We start from the raw sequence: 15,511 nt of genomic DNA on the forward strand, positions 1-15,511 counted from the left end.
GCCCACTGGGGACGGAAGGCCAGACCCCTTCGGCACAGGCGGGCGATGCCCCGGCCGCCACCAGGACTCCCTCCCGTCAACATACCACGGGGCTGTGGCCGCCTGGGCCTCCCCATGGGAATAGTCCCCAGGCCCAGAGCATTCCACCGGGTTCTATCAACCATGTACGGAAAAACACCAATATCTGCAGAGTCCTTCAGAAAGCAAGGGAGAAAGAGGCTGCCCAGCTCCCAAAGCATTTATAAAGTCAGCCTGATGTGCCGTTCAACCCTGGCAGGCCAGCGTCCCCGTCACCAGACACACGGAACGCTGCGACACGACCCCAGGCCCTAAGCGGGCAGCACGCTGCAACGTGGCTACCCCAGGCCGTGTGCACAGGGCAAGGCTGGCTTGACCCCCGAAACTCCGCATAGTTTGCGGCAAAGAACAAAGGAGACAAGGCACGTGACCGTCTCCAGAGACACAGCACGACGCCGTCTGGGTTCGAGGACCCGTCGGCAGACCAGGTGTTCACACACGTGGTCTGTGTTCCACGCCTCAACGTCATCAGGACAGAATTACGGGAGAGAAAGGGGAGCGGCAAGTAGTCTTCAAAGCTCCGGCAAAGGTGGATACAAACTAATAGGACAGATTGGGAAATGGGAAATAAAGTCCTTAAGGTTAAAAACAGGCCAAAGACAAGAAAGAATTATAGACAATCTGCAACACAAAGAACTGATGGAAATGAGGCGGGGGTTGGGGTGACTGGGTGACGGGCACTGAGGGGGCACGTGACGGGATGAGCACGGGTGTGATAATCTATGTTGGCAAATCGAACTCCAATTTAAAAAAAAAAAGGAAATGAGGAGGCCCGGGGAGGCGGCCCGCACAACCTCCAGCCGCCGGCCGCCCACCCGCACCCGCTGCCGACCATCCTCCCCGCACAGCCCGCTCCCCCCAGCACTGGAACCCCGCCCCACCCTCCCGGTTGCCTGGCGCCCTGTCCGGAGCCCAGGTGACCTCCCTGAAGATCCCTGCGAGCTCCAGACACAATTCCCACAGCCTCTCAAGCCAGGGGTTGTGTGCCGCCTGCCTCCTTCGGATCCGTCCTCTGGGCCCCGCTGGCTTCCAGGCCACCGTGTCACCTGCACGCCTGTGCCAGCTCTGTCTCAGGCTGTTCTCAACAGCCGCAGAGCAGCCATCTGACCACCGAACACCCCTCCTCCATGCCAGGTCCTCTGATGACCCCCTAGCAGAACCCCTGTCCTGAGGGGAGGGGCCTTCACAAGCCCCCTTCAGGGTGGACACAGGGCTCTGCTCCTGGGGCGCCACCCCCCTAGCCCCCAGGCCGTCCCCTCTGCCTGGACTCCAACAGGAAGTGGGCTTCTCAGGGACCAACCAGGACCACTCTGCCTAAACAGCATCCTCTGCCCCTCCCTCCCTGCTTCACTGCCTTCTTAGCACTTAACACGACCAGCCTACTGCGCAGAGTGCAGATGTAGGTGTGGGTGCAGGCGGAGACGGGGGGGGGCAGGTGGAGACGGGAGTGCGGGTGGAGACGGGGGTGCAGGGGCAGGCATGGGTGCAGGTGGAGATGGGGGTGCAGGTGGAGATAGGCACAGGGGCAGTCATGGGTGCAGGTGGAGATGGGAGTGCGGGTAGAGACGGGGGCACAGGAGCAGGTGTGGGTGCAGGTGGAGACTGGGGCGCAGGGGCAGGCGTGGGTGCAGGCACTTGGCTGCACACCCTTGCTGTGTGTGTCCAGGCCGGCGTGGCTCCTGGCCCCGGGTAGGCGCTCACAAGTGCGTGATGTATGCCTCCGACGCAGTGAGCACAGAAGGCGGGTGTCGCCTCAGCACTGACCCCGGAGTGTTCCAGGCACCAGGTGATGGGCGCTGGCTTCCCGGCCTGCGGGCCCCCCACGGTGGCTGGTGGAGCACAGACCCCGTGTGCAGGCGCCGGCCGTCAGGCGACCCGAAGGGGTTCCCGCTGCTGGGGGTGCGCCTGCAGGCTCGCGGCTCGGCGGGGCCGGGCTGCCCTGAGAGCCTGTCAGCGGCTGAGGAGGCCCACCCGGCCCCGCCCCGGGCACACTCCCGGCCTCTGACGCAGGGGGACTTTCCTGCTGGCACGGCTGCTTGGGGCCCGAGTCAGATGGCCTCGTGTCCCCGGTGCTGGAGGGTTCCGCGCCAGGCCGCTCCCGCCCGAGCGGCCCCCTGGAGGGCAGCTACCTGTCCACCTTCTCCAGGATGTCCGCGATGTTGGTCAGCGGCTTCCGCAGGTGGTAGCGCAGGTTGTGCTGGAGCAAAGGGAGACACGTGTTCCACTGCGTGGTGCACACCACGTGGATGAGCCTGGGGTTCGCCGAGGCGCACGGCTCGCTGTAGCGCGACGTCAAGCCTCTGCACTAGATTCAGCTGCGTCTGCACAAAACACACGGGCCGGTCCGTGAGGACGGGAGGTGAGGAGCACGCACCGCCCTGGGGCTGGAGGGTCAGGAGGCAGCCGGTGCGCCAGGGCGGGTCTGGCCGGGGCAGCGTCTCCGGAAGGCCCTGCTGTGTATTCGACGCCTCCGTAAAGGGCCTAGAACGGGCTCTGCACACCCAGGGACACGCTTCTCTTCCATGAATTGACTCCACCAGCATTTCTCCGGCTTATCTGCTCACTGCGCCCTGGGGCCGGGGAGCACCCCTGGAACACCTCTGCTCTGTGCTATGCGCGCCTCCCACCGGACAGGCTCCGGCCCCACATCTGAGGATCCGTGGACCCTGTTACCAGCCCCACGCTTCCTCAGAGCCCACCGGGGCTGCCAGCGGGCCTGAGCTCGCCCACATCCCGCGGCCTCTGGCTGCCGCCACCCCCAGGGCATCTGTTGTGCTGCTGGTGAATGGGCCCCGGGGGCAGCAGCACAGGGGCCCCGTGCACCCCTGCCTCCTCTGCTCGAACATGGCCCGGTGGGCTCCGCCAACCGCTGCCTACGCCCCTGGACAGGCTCTGCCAGGAGCCAGACAGGTCCATGCCGGCAGCCACACGCGCCAGTGCAAGGGGGCACGGGAAGCCACGGGTGTGGGGACGGAGCCTGGACGGCAGATCCCTGGAACCCGGAGGCGCCTGAGCTCATCCTACCGCACCGGCCTCCAAATCCACAGGGGCCACCGTGACTGTTTCAACAGATTTTTTTTTAAGCTGCAAAATCCTCATTCAAGACTCGTCTAAAATACTCTCTGGATTCCTTCTCTGGCCAGGGCTGCTGGGCCAAATCCTACCGCGTGAAGTAAGCAGACGGGAGGGGCAGTGGGCCGAGCTCGCACCCCTGCTTCCGGACCCTGAGCTCACACAACCCCCTGCTCCGGGCCCTGTGCTCACGACCCAGTGTGAGCCCTCGGGACCTGGCCTCCCCGGGCTCCTCGCCCCTCCCCATGGACCCCCGGGGTGCCTGTATGCCCAACCCCCTCTGGCGACCCTCCTCTGCTCGCCCCGGGAACCCCCTGGCCCCCGTCCCTGGCAGTGACCTTACCCCGCCCCCAGGCCCAGCGAGGCGGATGGCCCCACGCCGGGCAGGCCACTCCTGCCTTCCTGGACAAGAGTCACGGGGGCAAAGAGCCACGACGGGGACACGGAGGCCCTGACCAACGGCAAGTGCCGTCAGCGTGCACGTTGGCGAGGGGAAGAGCAGCTGCACACGGGCGGCAGGAGGGCTCCCCAGGGGCTCCCCCGCCCCCCCTTCCAGCCCCGCACACAGGCTGCAGGACCCTGACGGGCCTGGGACGCCGTGGGGGGCGGCAGCTAGTCCTGGTGCGGCTCCCACCAGAGAGGCCGTGTCACAGGTGCGAACCCGCAGACTGGGGCGCTGGCCTCGTGTCCCCGCCTCCCGGGAGCCAGCAGCTTCCAGGACACGTGGAAACCGCTCCGAGTCGCTGACTCCTGCTCAGGGACTTACCTCAACAGCTGCTCGGACGTACATTTTAACTTTACTCTCGAGTCTTAAAGCTTCTAGTTCGTACTCCAGGCATTCGATTTCAATCAGCTTCCCGGGATCCTGCAGGACACACGGCTTTTGTCAGCGGGGCAGATGCTTCACGAACGACGCAATCACGCACATTCCTCGGCTTCAAAGACCATTTTAAAATATAACTAATGTGCTAGGTAGAGATTCAACAACAACAACAAAAAATCAGAGAATACAAAGACATACAACGAAAGCTTAAGATGTTTCCCCCAAATGCAAAGATGTTAAGTGAAAAACAGTTTTTTAAAAGACTTTTTTAATTGTGCGCCGGGCGGAGGCCGGGAGTGGGGGGGGGGAGATGATTTCACTGGACATTGAATTTTTACATAATCACGTCAACTTCAGATGAACTCATAAAATGTGGCAAATGTGTTTTACTTGGTCCCCGACAGGGCTAGGAGAGGCGGAGGAGAGGCGGTGGGCAGCAGGCCCGGGGGCCTTCAGGGGCACCCTTGGCCTCCAGCAAACCGCGTGCGGCTCTGCGGGGCTGCGGGGCTGCAAGCCGGGGCTGAGGAGAGCGGAGGCCTCCGGCCCTCCCCCCGGGGAGTAGGGCCCGGCTACGGTCATGGGTCTGCTGCTGTGCAGGCTGCGTGGCCATCTCTGCCTGGTTCCCGGCGGAGCACTCCCGACACCCTTGGGGTGCCCTGGGGGCATCTTTCCTTCCAAGGGTGAGACTCCCGTGGGCTCCCAGGTGGGGGCTGCTCACCCGTGATTGCAAGCTTGGGACTCTGAGCCTGCCCCATCCTCCAGAGTGGGGAGGGGCTGGAAACAGACCGATAATTGGATCACGCCTACGTGAGGAAGGCCCATGAAATCCCAATAGTACCGGGTTCGAGGAGCCTCCAGGTGGGTAACCCGTCCACACGCGGGGAGCGTGACCCACCAACTCCGCAGGGACAGAAGCTCCCGCCTCGCCTGGGCCTCTCCCAGACCCTCCCTCTGTGTCTCTTCATCTGTGCCTTCATCTGCATCCTTTATCACGTCACTTATTACACAAGAAGTCGGCAAACGTGTGTCCCTGAGTTCTGTAAGCTGCTCTGGAAAATTAATCAAACCCGAGGAGGCGGTTGTGGGAGCCCCTCACTTGTAGGCAAAGATGACAGAAGCTGCGGGTAACTTGGGGACCTTTCTCCTCGCTGTTGGCACCAAAGTCGGGGGGCAGTTTTGTGGGATTGAGTCCTTCACCCGTGGGATCTGACGCTGCCCCCCGTTAAGAGCGTCAGGGTTGCATAAAATTGTAGGACACCCAGCCGGAGTCCCAGAGAACTGCTCGAGGTGGGGAACACCCACCCCTTTTGGTGCTGGAAGTGCCAGAAGTGCACTGTTCTGTGTAAAAGCAAAGCCGAAGTCGTCAGGACTTGGAAAAGCAGCTCTTCCCAGACAGAGTAGTTAGTGGCGTCACAAGGCGTGATGCTCAGCGCCTCCTCCCTCCATCCACGCATCCTCACCGGGGCAAGTGAGGGGGGCTCCATCCAGAGCGTCCCCCCCCCCTCGCCCCGCCTTTTTTTCCCCCGTTGTTGGCTTTCTTGAGTATTGAGAGTTCTCTGCATACTCTGGATACGAAGCCCTTTATCAGATATGTGATTTGCAGACATTTGCACTCGGGATCTCATTCGTATTTCCATTTTCTGAACGATATCAAAGAACAAAAGTTCTTCGTTTTAACAAAATGTATTAATTTCTTGTATGGATTACACTTTGACATCACTTCTGAGAATTCTTTGCCTAACTCAAAGTCACAAAGACTTTTTTTTTTTTTTTCCCCTAAAAGCTGTATCATTTTGACTCTCACATTTAGGTCTACGGTGCATTTTGAGCTAATTTCTGTATATAGAGTGAAGTAGGGGGCCACGGTTTTCCTTTGTTCTACCATGTGGCTCGTCACCTGCTCCAGGAACACTACACCTGTGTCAAGTCAGCTGGCCTCACGTCTGCGGCTCTGACGCTGGGCTCCTTTCATCCCGTTCATCTGCGTCACCTCCTTCCGAGCAGCACCACACTGGCTGAACTACCGTCCTCAGGTGACGCAGCGTCCACCTTCTGACACCGCACTGCTTTTCCTTTTTTTAAATTTTATTTTTTTATTTTTATTTTTTGCACTGCTCTTCCAAAGTGGCTTTTAGGTATTTTGGTTCCTTTGCATTTCCATCCACGTTTTACCATGAGGGTGTCCCTCTCCGAAGCACTCCCGCTGGGACTCTGGTTGCGAGTGCCCTGAAGCCACCGTCCCAACCCAGAGGGAGCTGGCATCTCAACGGGAAGTCTTGTGATTCCCACCGGTCTCGTCTCTCTGAACAGCCAATGATCTCTTGAAGAGATTCAAATATCTTAAAAAGTCTTTCACATTTGCTCACGTTGTCGCCCTCTCTGGGGCTCCTCTCTATTTTCTGCAGACTTGGGATCTGCACCGGGCACCGCTTTCTTCTACCTGAACAGCTGCCTCCCAAGTTTCCTGTAGCCTGAGTCAGACTCCTTCAGATTTTGTATATTTTGTATAAATATTTTACCTCCGGGTTTTTTTTAAGATTTATTTTTATTTATGATACAGAGAGAGAGAGAGAGAGGCAGAGACACAGGCAGAGGGAGAAGCAGGCTCCATGCACCGGGAGCCCGACATGGGACTCGATCCCGGGTCTCCAGGATCACACCTTGGGCCAAAGGCAGGCGCGAAACCGCTGAGCCACCCAGGGATCCCCTTACCTCTGGTTTTTAAAGACACTTTCTGAGTATAGATTTTTAGGTGAATACTTTTTTCTTTTCATATTTTACAGATGTTGTCAATTTTACCTTTTTTAAAAAATAGCTATTAGGTTTTTTTGTAAAAAATAGCTATTAGTTACATTAATCTTTTTTATTGGCTTTTTGATGTCTATTTCATTTATTTTTGCTCTGATCTTCCTTCCTTCTGCTAACTGGGCTTGTTTCTTCTTTTTCTAGTTCCTTGAGGTATAAGGATAGGTTGTTTACTGTAGAGCTTTCTTTTTTCCCTACGTTGGGCGTTTTTACTGCCCTGTTAGGACTGCTTTGGCTGCATCCCGTAAGTCTTGATATGTTGTGTTTCCCTTGTCATACGTTCCAAGATACTTTAGATTTCCCTCTTGATTTCTTCCTTGACCGATTGGTGGTTCAGGAACATATTGTTTTAATTTCCATGTTTGTGAATTTCCTAGCTTTCTTCCCATTACTAACTTCTGGTTTCCTATCACTGTGTTCAGAAAGGATACTTGATATGATTTCAGTCTTCTTAATGCATCAAGATGTGTTTTGTGACTTAATGTATGATCTATCACGGAGAATGCTTTCGTGTGTGCTTAGATGTATTTTGCTGCTGTTGGGTGATAAGCTCTACATATGTCTATCAAGCCCATTTGGTCTAAAGCGTAGCTCAAGCCCGATATATCCCTAATGAGTTTCTGTCTGGATGATATACCCATGTTGAAAGTGAAGTGCTGGGACGCCCCGGTGGCTCAGTGGTTGAGCTTCTGCCTTAGGCCCGGGACGGGATCCCGGGGTCCCAGGATCAAGTCCCACGTCGGGCTCCCTGCATGGAGCCTGCTTCTCCCTCTGCCTGTGTCTCTGCCTCTCTCTCTCTCTCTCTCTCTCTCTCTCTCTGTGTCTCCATGAATAAATAAGTAAAATCCTAAAAAAAAAAAAAGTGAAGTATTGTAGATCCCTACTATTATTGTGTTGCTATATATTTCTGCTTTCAGATCTGCTAATACTCTCACCTCATACACTTAGGAGTTCCAATGCAAGGTACATATGTCTGCACAATTGCTATATTCTCTTTTTTAAGATTTTATTTATTCTGGGATCACATTATAATCTGTTATATTCTCTTGATTAATCAATTGCATGTCATTATAGAATGATCATCTTTGTCTCATTACATTTTTTTTTTACTTTTGTATAAATATAGCTACTCCTGCTCTTTTGGTTACCATCAGCATGGAATGTTTTTTTCCCATTCCTTCACTTTCAGCCTACATGTATCCTTAAAGTTGAAGTGAGTCTCTTGTGGGCAGCATATGTGTATTTTTTTTTAATACATTCAGTATTCTGTGTCTTTTGATAGGAGAACTTAGTCCTTCATATTTAAAGTAATTGTTAATAGGTAAAGACTTATCGCCATCTTCTTTTCTGGCTGTTTTACAGTTTCTTTGTTTCTTTCTCCTGCTTTCTTCTTTTGTGATTTGATGATTCTCCATTGTGGTATCCTTTAATTCTTTTAATCTTCTGCACATTGTGCTTTGTGGTTACCATGAAGATTACATAAAACACTTAAAAACATTTATGTTAAATGACAATCTATTTTAAGTTGAAACAGCTTTACTCCAATCACATACAAAAACTCTTCTTACTATCCCCCCATTGGTTTTTTGTCACAATTTACATCTTTTAGTGTTTTGTAACCATTAACAGATTATTGTAGCAAGTTATTTTTACTAATTTTGTCTTTTAAACTAGTGATTTACACGCCACCATTACAATAGGAGTATTCTGACATAACTATATACTTACCTTTACCAGTTAGTTTTATACTTTCATATATTTTTATGTTACTAATTAATGTCCTTCCATTTCACCTTGAAGAACTCTCTTTAGCATTTCTTCTAAGGCAGGTCTGGTAACTCACCCAACTTTTGTTTCTCTGGAACTGTCTTTCTCTGTCCTTCGTTTCTGAAGGACAGCTTTGCTGGATAAAATATTGTCTCACAGTTTTTTTTCTTTTAGCACTTTGAATATATCATCTGATTCCCTCCTGGCCTGCAAGGTCTCTGCTGGTAAATCCATTGATAGCCTTATGGCAGTTTTCTTTCATCAGATCAGTTTGTTTCTCCTGTTACTTTCAAAATTCTCTCCTTTATAACAATAATTTTTATAAAACTTTTAACAGTTTTATTATAACATGTCTTGGTGAAGTCTTCACTGGGCTGAATCTCCATGGGACCTATGAGCTTTATGTACTTGGATGACCATACCTCTCTGCAGTTTTGGGAAGTTTTCAACCATTATTTTTAAAAATCATTTTTCTTTCCCCTTTATCTTCTTTTGCCTTCTGGAACTCCCATAATACAAATATTGTTTTGCTTACTAGTGTCCCATAATTCACATAGGCTTTCTACGTTCTTTTTTTTTTTTTTTTTTTCTCTACGCTCTTTTTCATTTTTTTCTCTGGATAATTTCAAGTGATGTTTTAGGTTACAAATTCTTTTTTCTGCTTGATCAAGCCTCCTACTGATGCTCTCCACAGACTTCATTCACTGTATTTATTCTTCAGCTCCAGGATTTCTATTTTATTTTATTTATTTTTTTATTTTTTTTACTATTAAACTCATTTTCGTCACATATGTTTTTCCTGATTTCATTGTGTACCTGTGTTCTCTTGCAGCTTGCTGAGCTTCCTTAAAACAATTATTTTGATTTCTTCGTCTGGAAATTCATATATCTCCATTTCTATGGAGTAGGTTACTGGAAAACTGTTCTCTTGGTGGTGTCATGTTTCCTTGATTTTTTGCTGTTTCTTGTAGCCTAGTGTTGACATCTGTGCATTTGATGTAATCATTTTTTTCATACCTTACAGTCCAGTTTTGGTGGGGAGAGACCGTCACCTGTGGGTGGGGTGAGAATGCAAGCTAAGAAGGATGTGGCAGCTATAGTTGTAGGGAAGGCCTAGAACTCCATGCAGCTCCACAGCTGAGGTCAGCCACAGCAAACACTAGGATTCCTCAAAAGTCAAGACTGCTAGTCTCTAGTTTCAAGGTCTGTTGGGGTCTTTGGTGGTAAAGCCTGCTAGGACCCCCCTGATCACTTTTTCTCCCTCAGGGGATGTTGTGGCCATGGGGGATCTCTTGTGGCACTAGGTCTGGGTTGCAAGCACCCTAGCAGTGGTGGCACTGATTTCTGATGCACAGGCACCCACAGAGCCACTTAGAGCTGAAGACTGCATTGGAGGGCACTTTCAGAGTCACAGCAGTTCTGGGGTCCTAGGTACTGGCTAGCTGACAGCAGTGATATGGAGTGTGACACGGGCGTGACAAGTGGCCATGAGACCAGGATCTACATCTAACTGCTTTAAATTCCATTCCAGGAACTATTCTCAGCCCTATGTAACTTCTGAAGGTTGTTCCCTGGTCTCCTTTTAGGTGGCTCTCTCTCCAGCTTGTGTGGTTCCCTTATAAACATGCACTAATCAGAACTCAGTTGAAGATTTGAGGGGTAGCCTCTGTAGGTCTCCAGAGCTCTCACTCTGTGCAGTTCACTCCTCCATCCTATCAACCACAGCTGCTCTGTCCTCCTCACTGCCAACTCCTCCTCAACTCGGGTAGACAGGCCCAGGCTTCACCAGTGTGCTCTTCCCTCGCCGAGTCTGCAAAGTCTCCAGGCAGTAAGCTGGGTGATGACAACGAGACTCACCCCCATGTGTTCCCCACCTCTCCAGTTTTGCCTTCTTTCATTATCTACTGTTCAGTGTCTTCAAACATATTGTTACAAATATTGTTTGGCTTTTTTCAGTTGTTTCAGGCTTGAAGGCCTTTGACTCCAATTTGGCCAGAAACGTTCATTTCTTTCACTATATCATTTTCATATTCTTTCCCCCTTTTAAGAAAAGTCTCATTTATTTCTGAACAATCATATATGATTACGTATTTGTTTTTGCTTTGTATTTGTTTATTGTTCCTCTCAAGAAGGTAGTAAAATATCAGGCATTGCAATTCAGTGTTGGAGATCTAACCCAGCCTCACAGTCATTTCTGCTTTCCTCGATTGCCTCTTCCCCCTCGATTGATGTCACTCCACACTGAGCTCCTCGGAGTGACCCAACTCCTACACTTCCCAACCATGTGGCCTATCACCAACAAAATTTGCCGCACACCTCTTAAGTGCCAGGCATTAGGCTAGGAAGCAAACAGATCAGGTCCCCGTCCTCCAGGAGGTCTCGTTCCCATTGGGAAAATGGGCAAATCACCAAGTAACACATGAACATCATTATTAGGCATAAAGAGGGGCGAGATGTAATAATGTAACCACTTGCCAGGAAAATCTAACAATTCCAAACCTATATGAACAAATACACATAAGAAACAACAAATGTACAGTGTAAAACTGAGAAACCCGTGTTTGTAGGGAGACTTTTAACACATTTCTCATAGAACTCAATAGAGCAAACAGATAAAAATGAGTGAAACCCTGAAACAATGAACACTGCAGTGCTGTTTAATGGATACGTACAGAATCCTTTACTTAAAAAATGAAGAAATCCTTTTTGAGTATGCACAGAATGTTTACAAAAACTAAGAGCAATAAATACTGAGTATGTTGCAAAGTGCCAGCAAGGAGAGGGTGCCTTCATCTCAGAGGTGCAGTTCACCAAATGAACGCTCTGCGTTTGAGTTATACATTTAAGTTAAAAAAAAGAACCAGTACTAGTCATTTCCACAGATACCACACGGCAACACCAGGAAGGATAACACAGCCCGGGGGGAACGTCCCTCTCGTACACAGAGGCTGCTCTGTGCAGATGGTCTGAGGGAGGCGATGTCCGAGCTGAGGCCGGGCAGGGAGAGTCCCCTGGGGGACGTGCTCTGGAAACACCAGAGTGGTGAGGGCCCCACCACCTACATGTGATCCTCCTTTACAGGAACCTGCTGGCGGCAACGAGGGCGACTCACCTCACCATAGGCAGAGCATCTGCGTGACTTCCGTAGCAGCACCAGGAAAAGGGGCTTAGCCCTGCTGACATTTTACAGAGATAAAAACCCACACTCCGAGGGTGTCACTCGGCTGGTGAGTGATGCAAGCACGGTGAGACCCCAATGCTAAGTTAGGGCCACTGTGTGTGGAAACAGACTATGGGAATGGGGCCATAAAAGAACTCTGAAACCCTTTGAAAATAGGCACCTCTGCTGTTTTCATCCTGTGCCTTCTGGTCTAGGTGTTCCCAGCCCGAGCTGCACCCATGCTTGCACGCCATCCTACCTCTCCCACCAGCAGTCCTATCCAAGTCCTACCAGGCCACCAAGGTGCAAATTTCCTGCTTTAGAACAATTTCCAGATCAACATGACCATGATATGACGACTGATTTCCCTTCTGCTAAACCATAGGTCTTGGGCACCTGGGTGGCTCAGCGGTCGAGCATCTGCCGTCAGCTCAGGTCATGACCCCAAGTCCCGGGATCAAGTCCTACATCAGGCTCCCTGCATGGAGCCTGCTTCTCCCTCTGCCTGTGTCTCTACCTCTCTGTTTCTCATGAATACATAAGTATTAAAAAAAAAAAAAAAACTGTAGGTCTTATTATCTGCACCGTGGAAGAGGCACTACCCTAGAGCTTTATTTGGAGGAAACTCCTGAGGGTCAGCTGATATCTAGGACTCCAGGTACTTTGAGCCCAGCAGGTGTTCCCTGGAAAGGGCAGACACTGATGCCCCTGCAAATGGTCCCACTGCCCGAGTGAATCCTCCTCCCTCCGCCTCTGTCACCCTCACGGGCAGCAGTGCCCCCAGCAACACCTGCTGGTCACCAGGCACTACGTCCACACCGCCTGTGCCAGTGGCTAAATGAACCTCTGCTCTGAGCAAGAGTCCTTGCAGCTTCTTACGTTAAAACACATACACCTGAACTGAAGCATGTGCTCTTAGAAACTCCTGACGGCAGTGTAAATTTTTCTTTGGAGGGCAGTGTTGTAATATGTGTTTTAAAATCCTCAAAGTGAAAATTCCCAAGTAATTTCATGTCGATGAGCTTACCTTAGCGGAAAAAAAAAAAAAAAAAACTACGTGCAAATAAAAGCTTTGAGTGTAAAATATTGATTGCAGCCCTTTAGGTAGAAGCAAAAAGTAACAGGCTTTAAACGTCCAATCACGGGGCTGAAGAATCTGCTTTGGATCATGAATACCATGAAATGCTGTGCAGCCTTCAAGTGAATCGTGTAAACACCTGGTGGCAACACGGGCCGCTGCTGTGATGGCAGCGAGAGCGCGTGATGCAAGTGTCACATCGTCTCCACTGTGTCAAGGGCACATGTGGAAAACTGGAAGCGGTTTACCGACCACACGCTGCGAGGCCCTCCTGCCGGAGGGTTTTGTAATTCCTTTCCCTTCCTTTAGCCTTTTATGTCCAGAAGACAACGGGCAGGTGCCGCACATCCACAGTCACCCGTCACTTACTTTGCTGTCCATGTTCTTCAAGTCTGAGAGGCAGCCAGAGGAGATCTCCTCACATTTCAAGGTCAAAGAAAGACGAGCCAATTCAAAAAGCAAAAGAATTCTGGAAATGAAAAAACAAAAAAGCAAGGCATCAATAGAGGCGTCGGGGAGCATGTACCTGCAGGTCGCTGTCGGGGAGAGAAAGCAGTCAGTATTCAACCAGAGGCAGGAAGTAAAAATAAAATAAATACCCTGCCCAGCCCCCGCCAGGCCCTGACACAGAATTTGGCAGAGCTGCGTCCGCTGGGCGAGCTGCTCCTCCGCCGCCGCCGCCCTCACGTGGGTACAAGTGCGGTGAAGGAGGCAGGAACAAACAGCCCTGCACACTGACTCGGCGCCACGGGTGTCACCGTCCGAATCACCAGGGCAGTGGGGGCAACATGGGGAACAGGCAGGAATTTCCTGACTCAAAGCCTCTTCCTCCAACCACGGGACAAACACCCAAGGACGTCACCAGTGGGCATCTTTGTACGAAGTGGCAGGGGGACTCTGACATCTACAAGGAAACGCAAAACACCGACAGCCTAAGCGAACTTGGAAAAAGCCCAAGGCTGGAGGACCAGCCACCTGACCGTGAGACTTGGTATAAAATCGTAGGAGTCCAGGCCTGACGCAGGACAGGCCCGAGTCCTCCGCCTCGACCCTGACATTCCGGACCAGGCCTCCTCGCTGGGCATGGGACACCCGTCGTGTGCACCAGGCGCAGTACGTGTCGCAGCATCCCTGGCGGCCAGGCACGGGATGCCAGTAGCAGCCCCAGCGGCGGCCACCGGCGGTGTCTCCAGACATGCCCACTGGCCCCTCGATGAGCCAGTGCCCCCCTGCCCCTTGCCAGCCAACCATCAGTCTTACCCAGGCCCTAAATGGCTTGTCTGCTATAAGAGCCGAACTTGGGGTCACCACCCTCCCCTCCCTGCACTCGGAGTGACATGGGTCCCTGCACCCCCACCGTGCCGGCCCATGTCCTCTGCCACCTGCTCACCCCTGGAGCCGCGGGGCCCTGGCAGGCCTGGCCTCCTGACATTGGCCCCTCAGTGCTCCCCGAGCTCTGGCCACACGCACCCACCACACAGGTCCAAAGAGAAAACCCATAAAGATAAATATCACTGGGTTTTAGTCCTTTTTTGTTTTTTTTTTTAGTTTTAAACAGAACATTTTTCCCACCTAGAATTCTTGGCACAGAAGCCAGGGTGGAGGGGTGTCAGCAGGGTCCCTCACAGAGTCGGGGAGGACCTGACAGCAAACACACAGAGGCAGCTGCGGCCGGCAGACGGCACGGCCGCTCCCCCAGGCCGAGGAGCACCGACCACGTGCCGGCGGCAGGCGAAGCCACACGGAAACCCGACTATCCACGTCGAAGCTGCTGGGTCGCCCTCTGTGGCCACGCATAGCGATGGCACAAGTTCTTACAAAAGTCAAGGCGCAGAGACGCGGCAGGGGAAGGGCCGTGCCGGGCACATACGCAGAGTTGGGGGCACACGACGGGGGGCAGAGTGTGCAGCGGCTCTGAGTTGGAGCCGCATGGCCTGGACTTCGGGGGGACCCGGGTCAGCCTCGCCCCACAGGGCTGTTGGGCAGGGAATCCGCGACAGGCCCGGGACTGGCGGGAGTGGACGGGGGTTCAAATCATTCTCACGTTAAATAAAACATTTCTGTACATAAAAAATTAATTTTATAAACCTAAGAGATACACAAACGGGAAAATTGATACATATACTGGAGCTGGAGGGCTCAAATTTTAAAATAGAAAAAGCTTCTGCACATCAATAATGAAACAATTTCTACTCCACTTACAAAAAACAGGCAAAAGAAACGTATAGGAAACTAATAAAGGGACAAAATGCCAGGGAACATGACAAAACGGCAGCAGCCAGAGGACTCAGGGTGAGAGCAAGGGTGCGTCCCCTCCCCTCCGACTTGCTCCAAGGCGACCGGAGCGACTCGGAGGCCCGGGTCTTCACGTGCGCGCTCCGTAGGGCTCCTGCAGCATGTCTCAAGTGCCCCAGAGGCCCATTTCTAGAAACTTCCCCCAGGGCTGCTCTTATCAATAGTGATGCGTCCAAGGGAGGGCCACTGTGCCAGGGGGTGCCAGAGGGGACCCTGCACATTCGTGCCTGCACGTGCCTATGCATTCAAAAACGTGTGCCCGGGTTCACGGGACCCAGAGCGCTCGGGCTGACCTCCTAGAGCGCTTGAAAACCCAGGGGGAGAACCTAGTTGTAGAATATTCTGTGATGCAGAAACACGTTCACAATTCACATGGGAAAAGCGGGTTAAAAACCTATCTTACGATAATGTTGAAAATATACGTTGATCCATT

General features: G+C 52.1%; 1 protein-coding gene across 1 annotated transcript in view; it reads right to left on the bottom strand.

Moving 5' to 3' along the window:
- CFAP46 (cilia and flagella associated protein 46) overlaps nucleotides 1-15,511 on the bottom strand; it is a 95,843-nt gene that overhangs the window by 72,880 nt on the left and 7,452 nt on the right. Inside the window, 4 exon segments of the mRNA XM_038579185.1 lie at nucleotides 2,208-2,335; nucleotides 2,337-2,399; nucleotides 3,917-4,015; nucleotides 13,153-13,252. Of these exon segments, the coding sequence (XP_038435113.1) occupies nucleotides 2,208-2,335; nucleotides 2,337-2,399; nucleotides 3,917-4,015; nucleotides 13,153-13,252 (390 nt within the window).

Source organism: Canis lupus, chromosome 28 (genome assembly GCF_011100685.1).
Source record: "Canis lupus familiaris isolate Mischka breed German Shepherd chromosome 28, alternate assembly UU_Cfam_GSD_1.0, whole genome shotgun sequence".
NCBI lineage: Eukaryota > Metazoa > Chordata > Mammalia > Carnivora > Canidae > Canis > Canis lupus.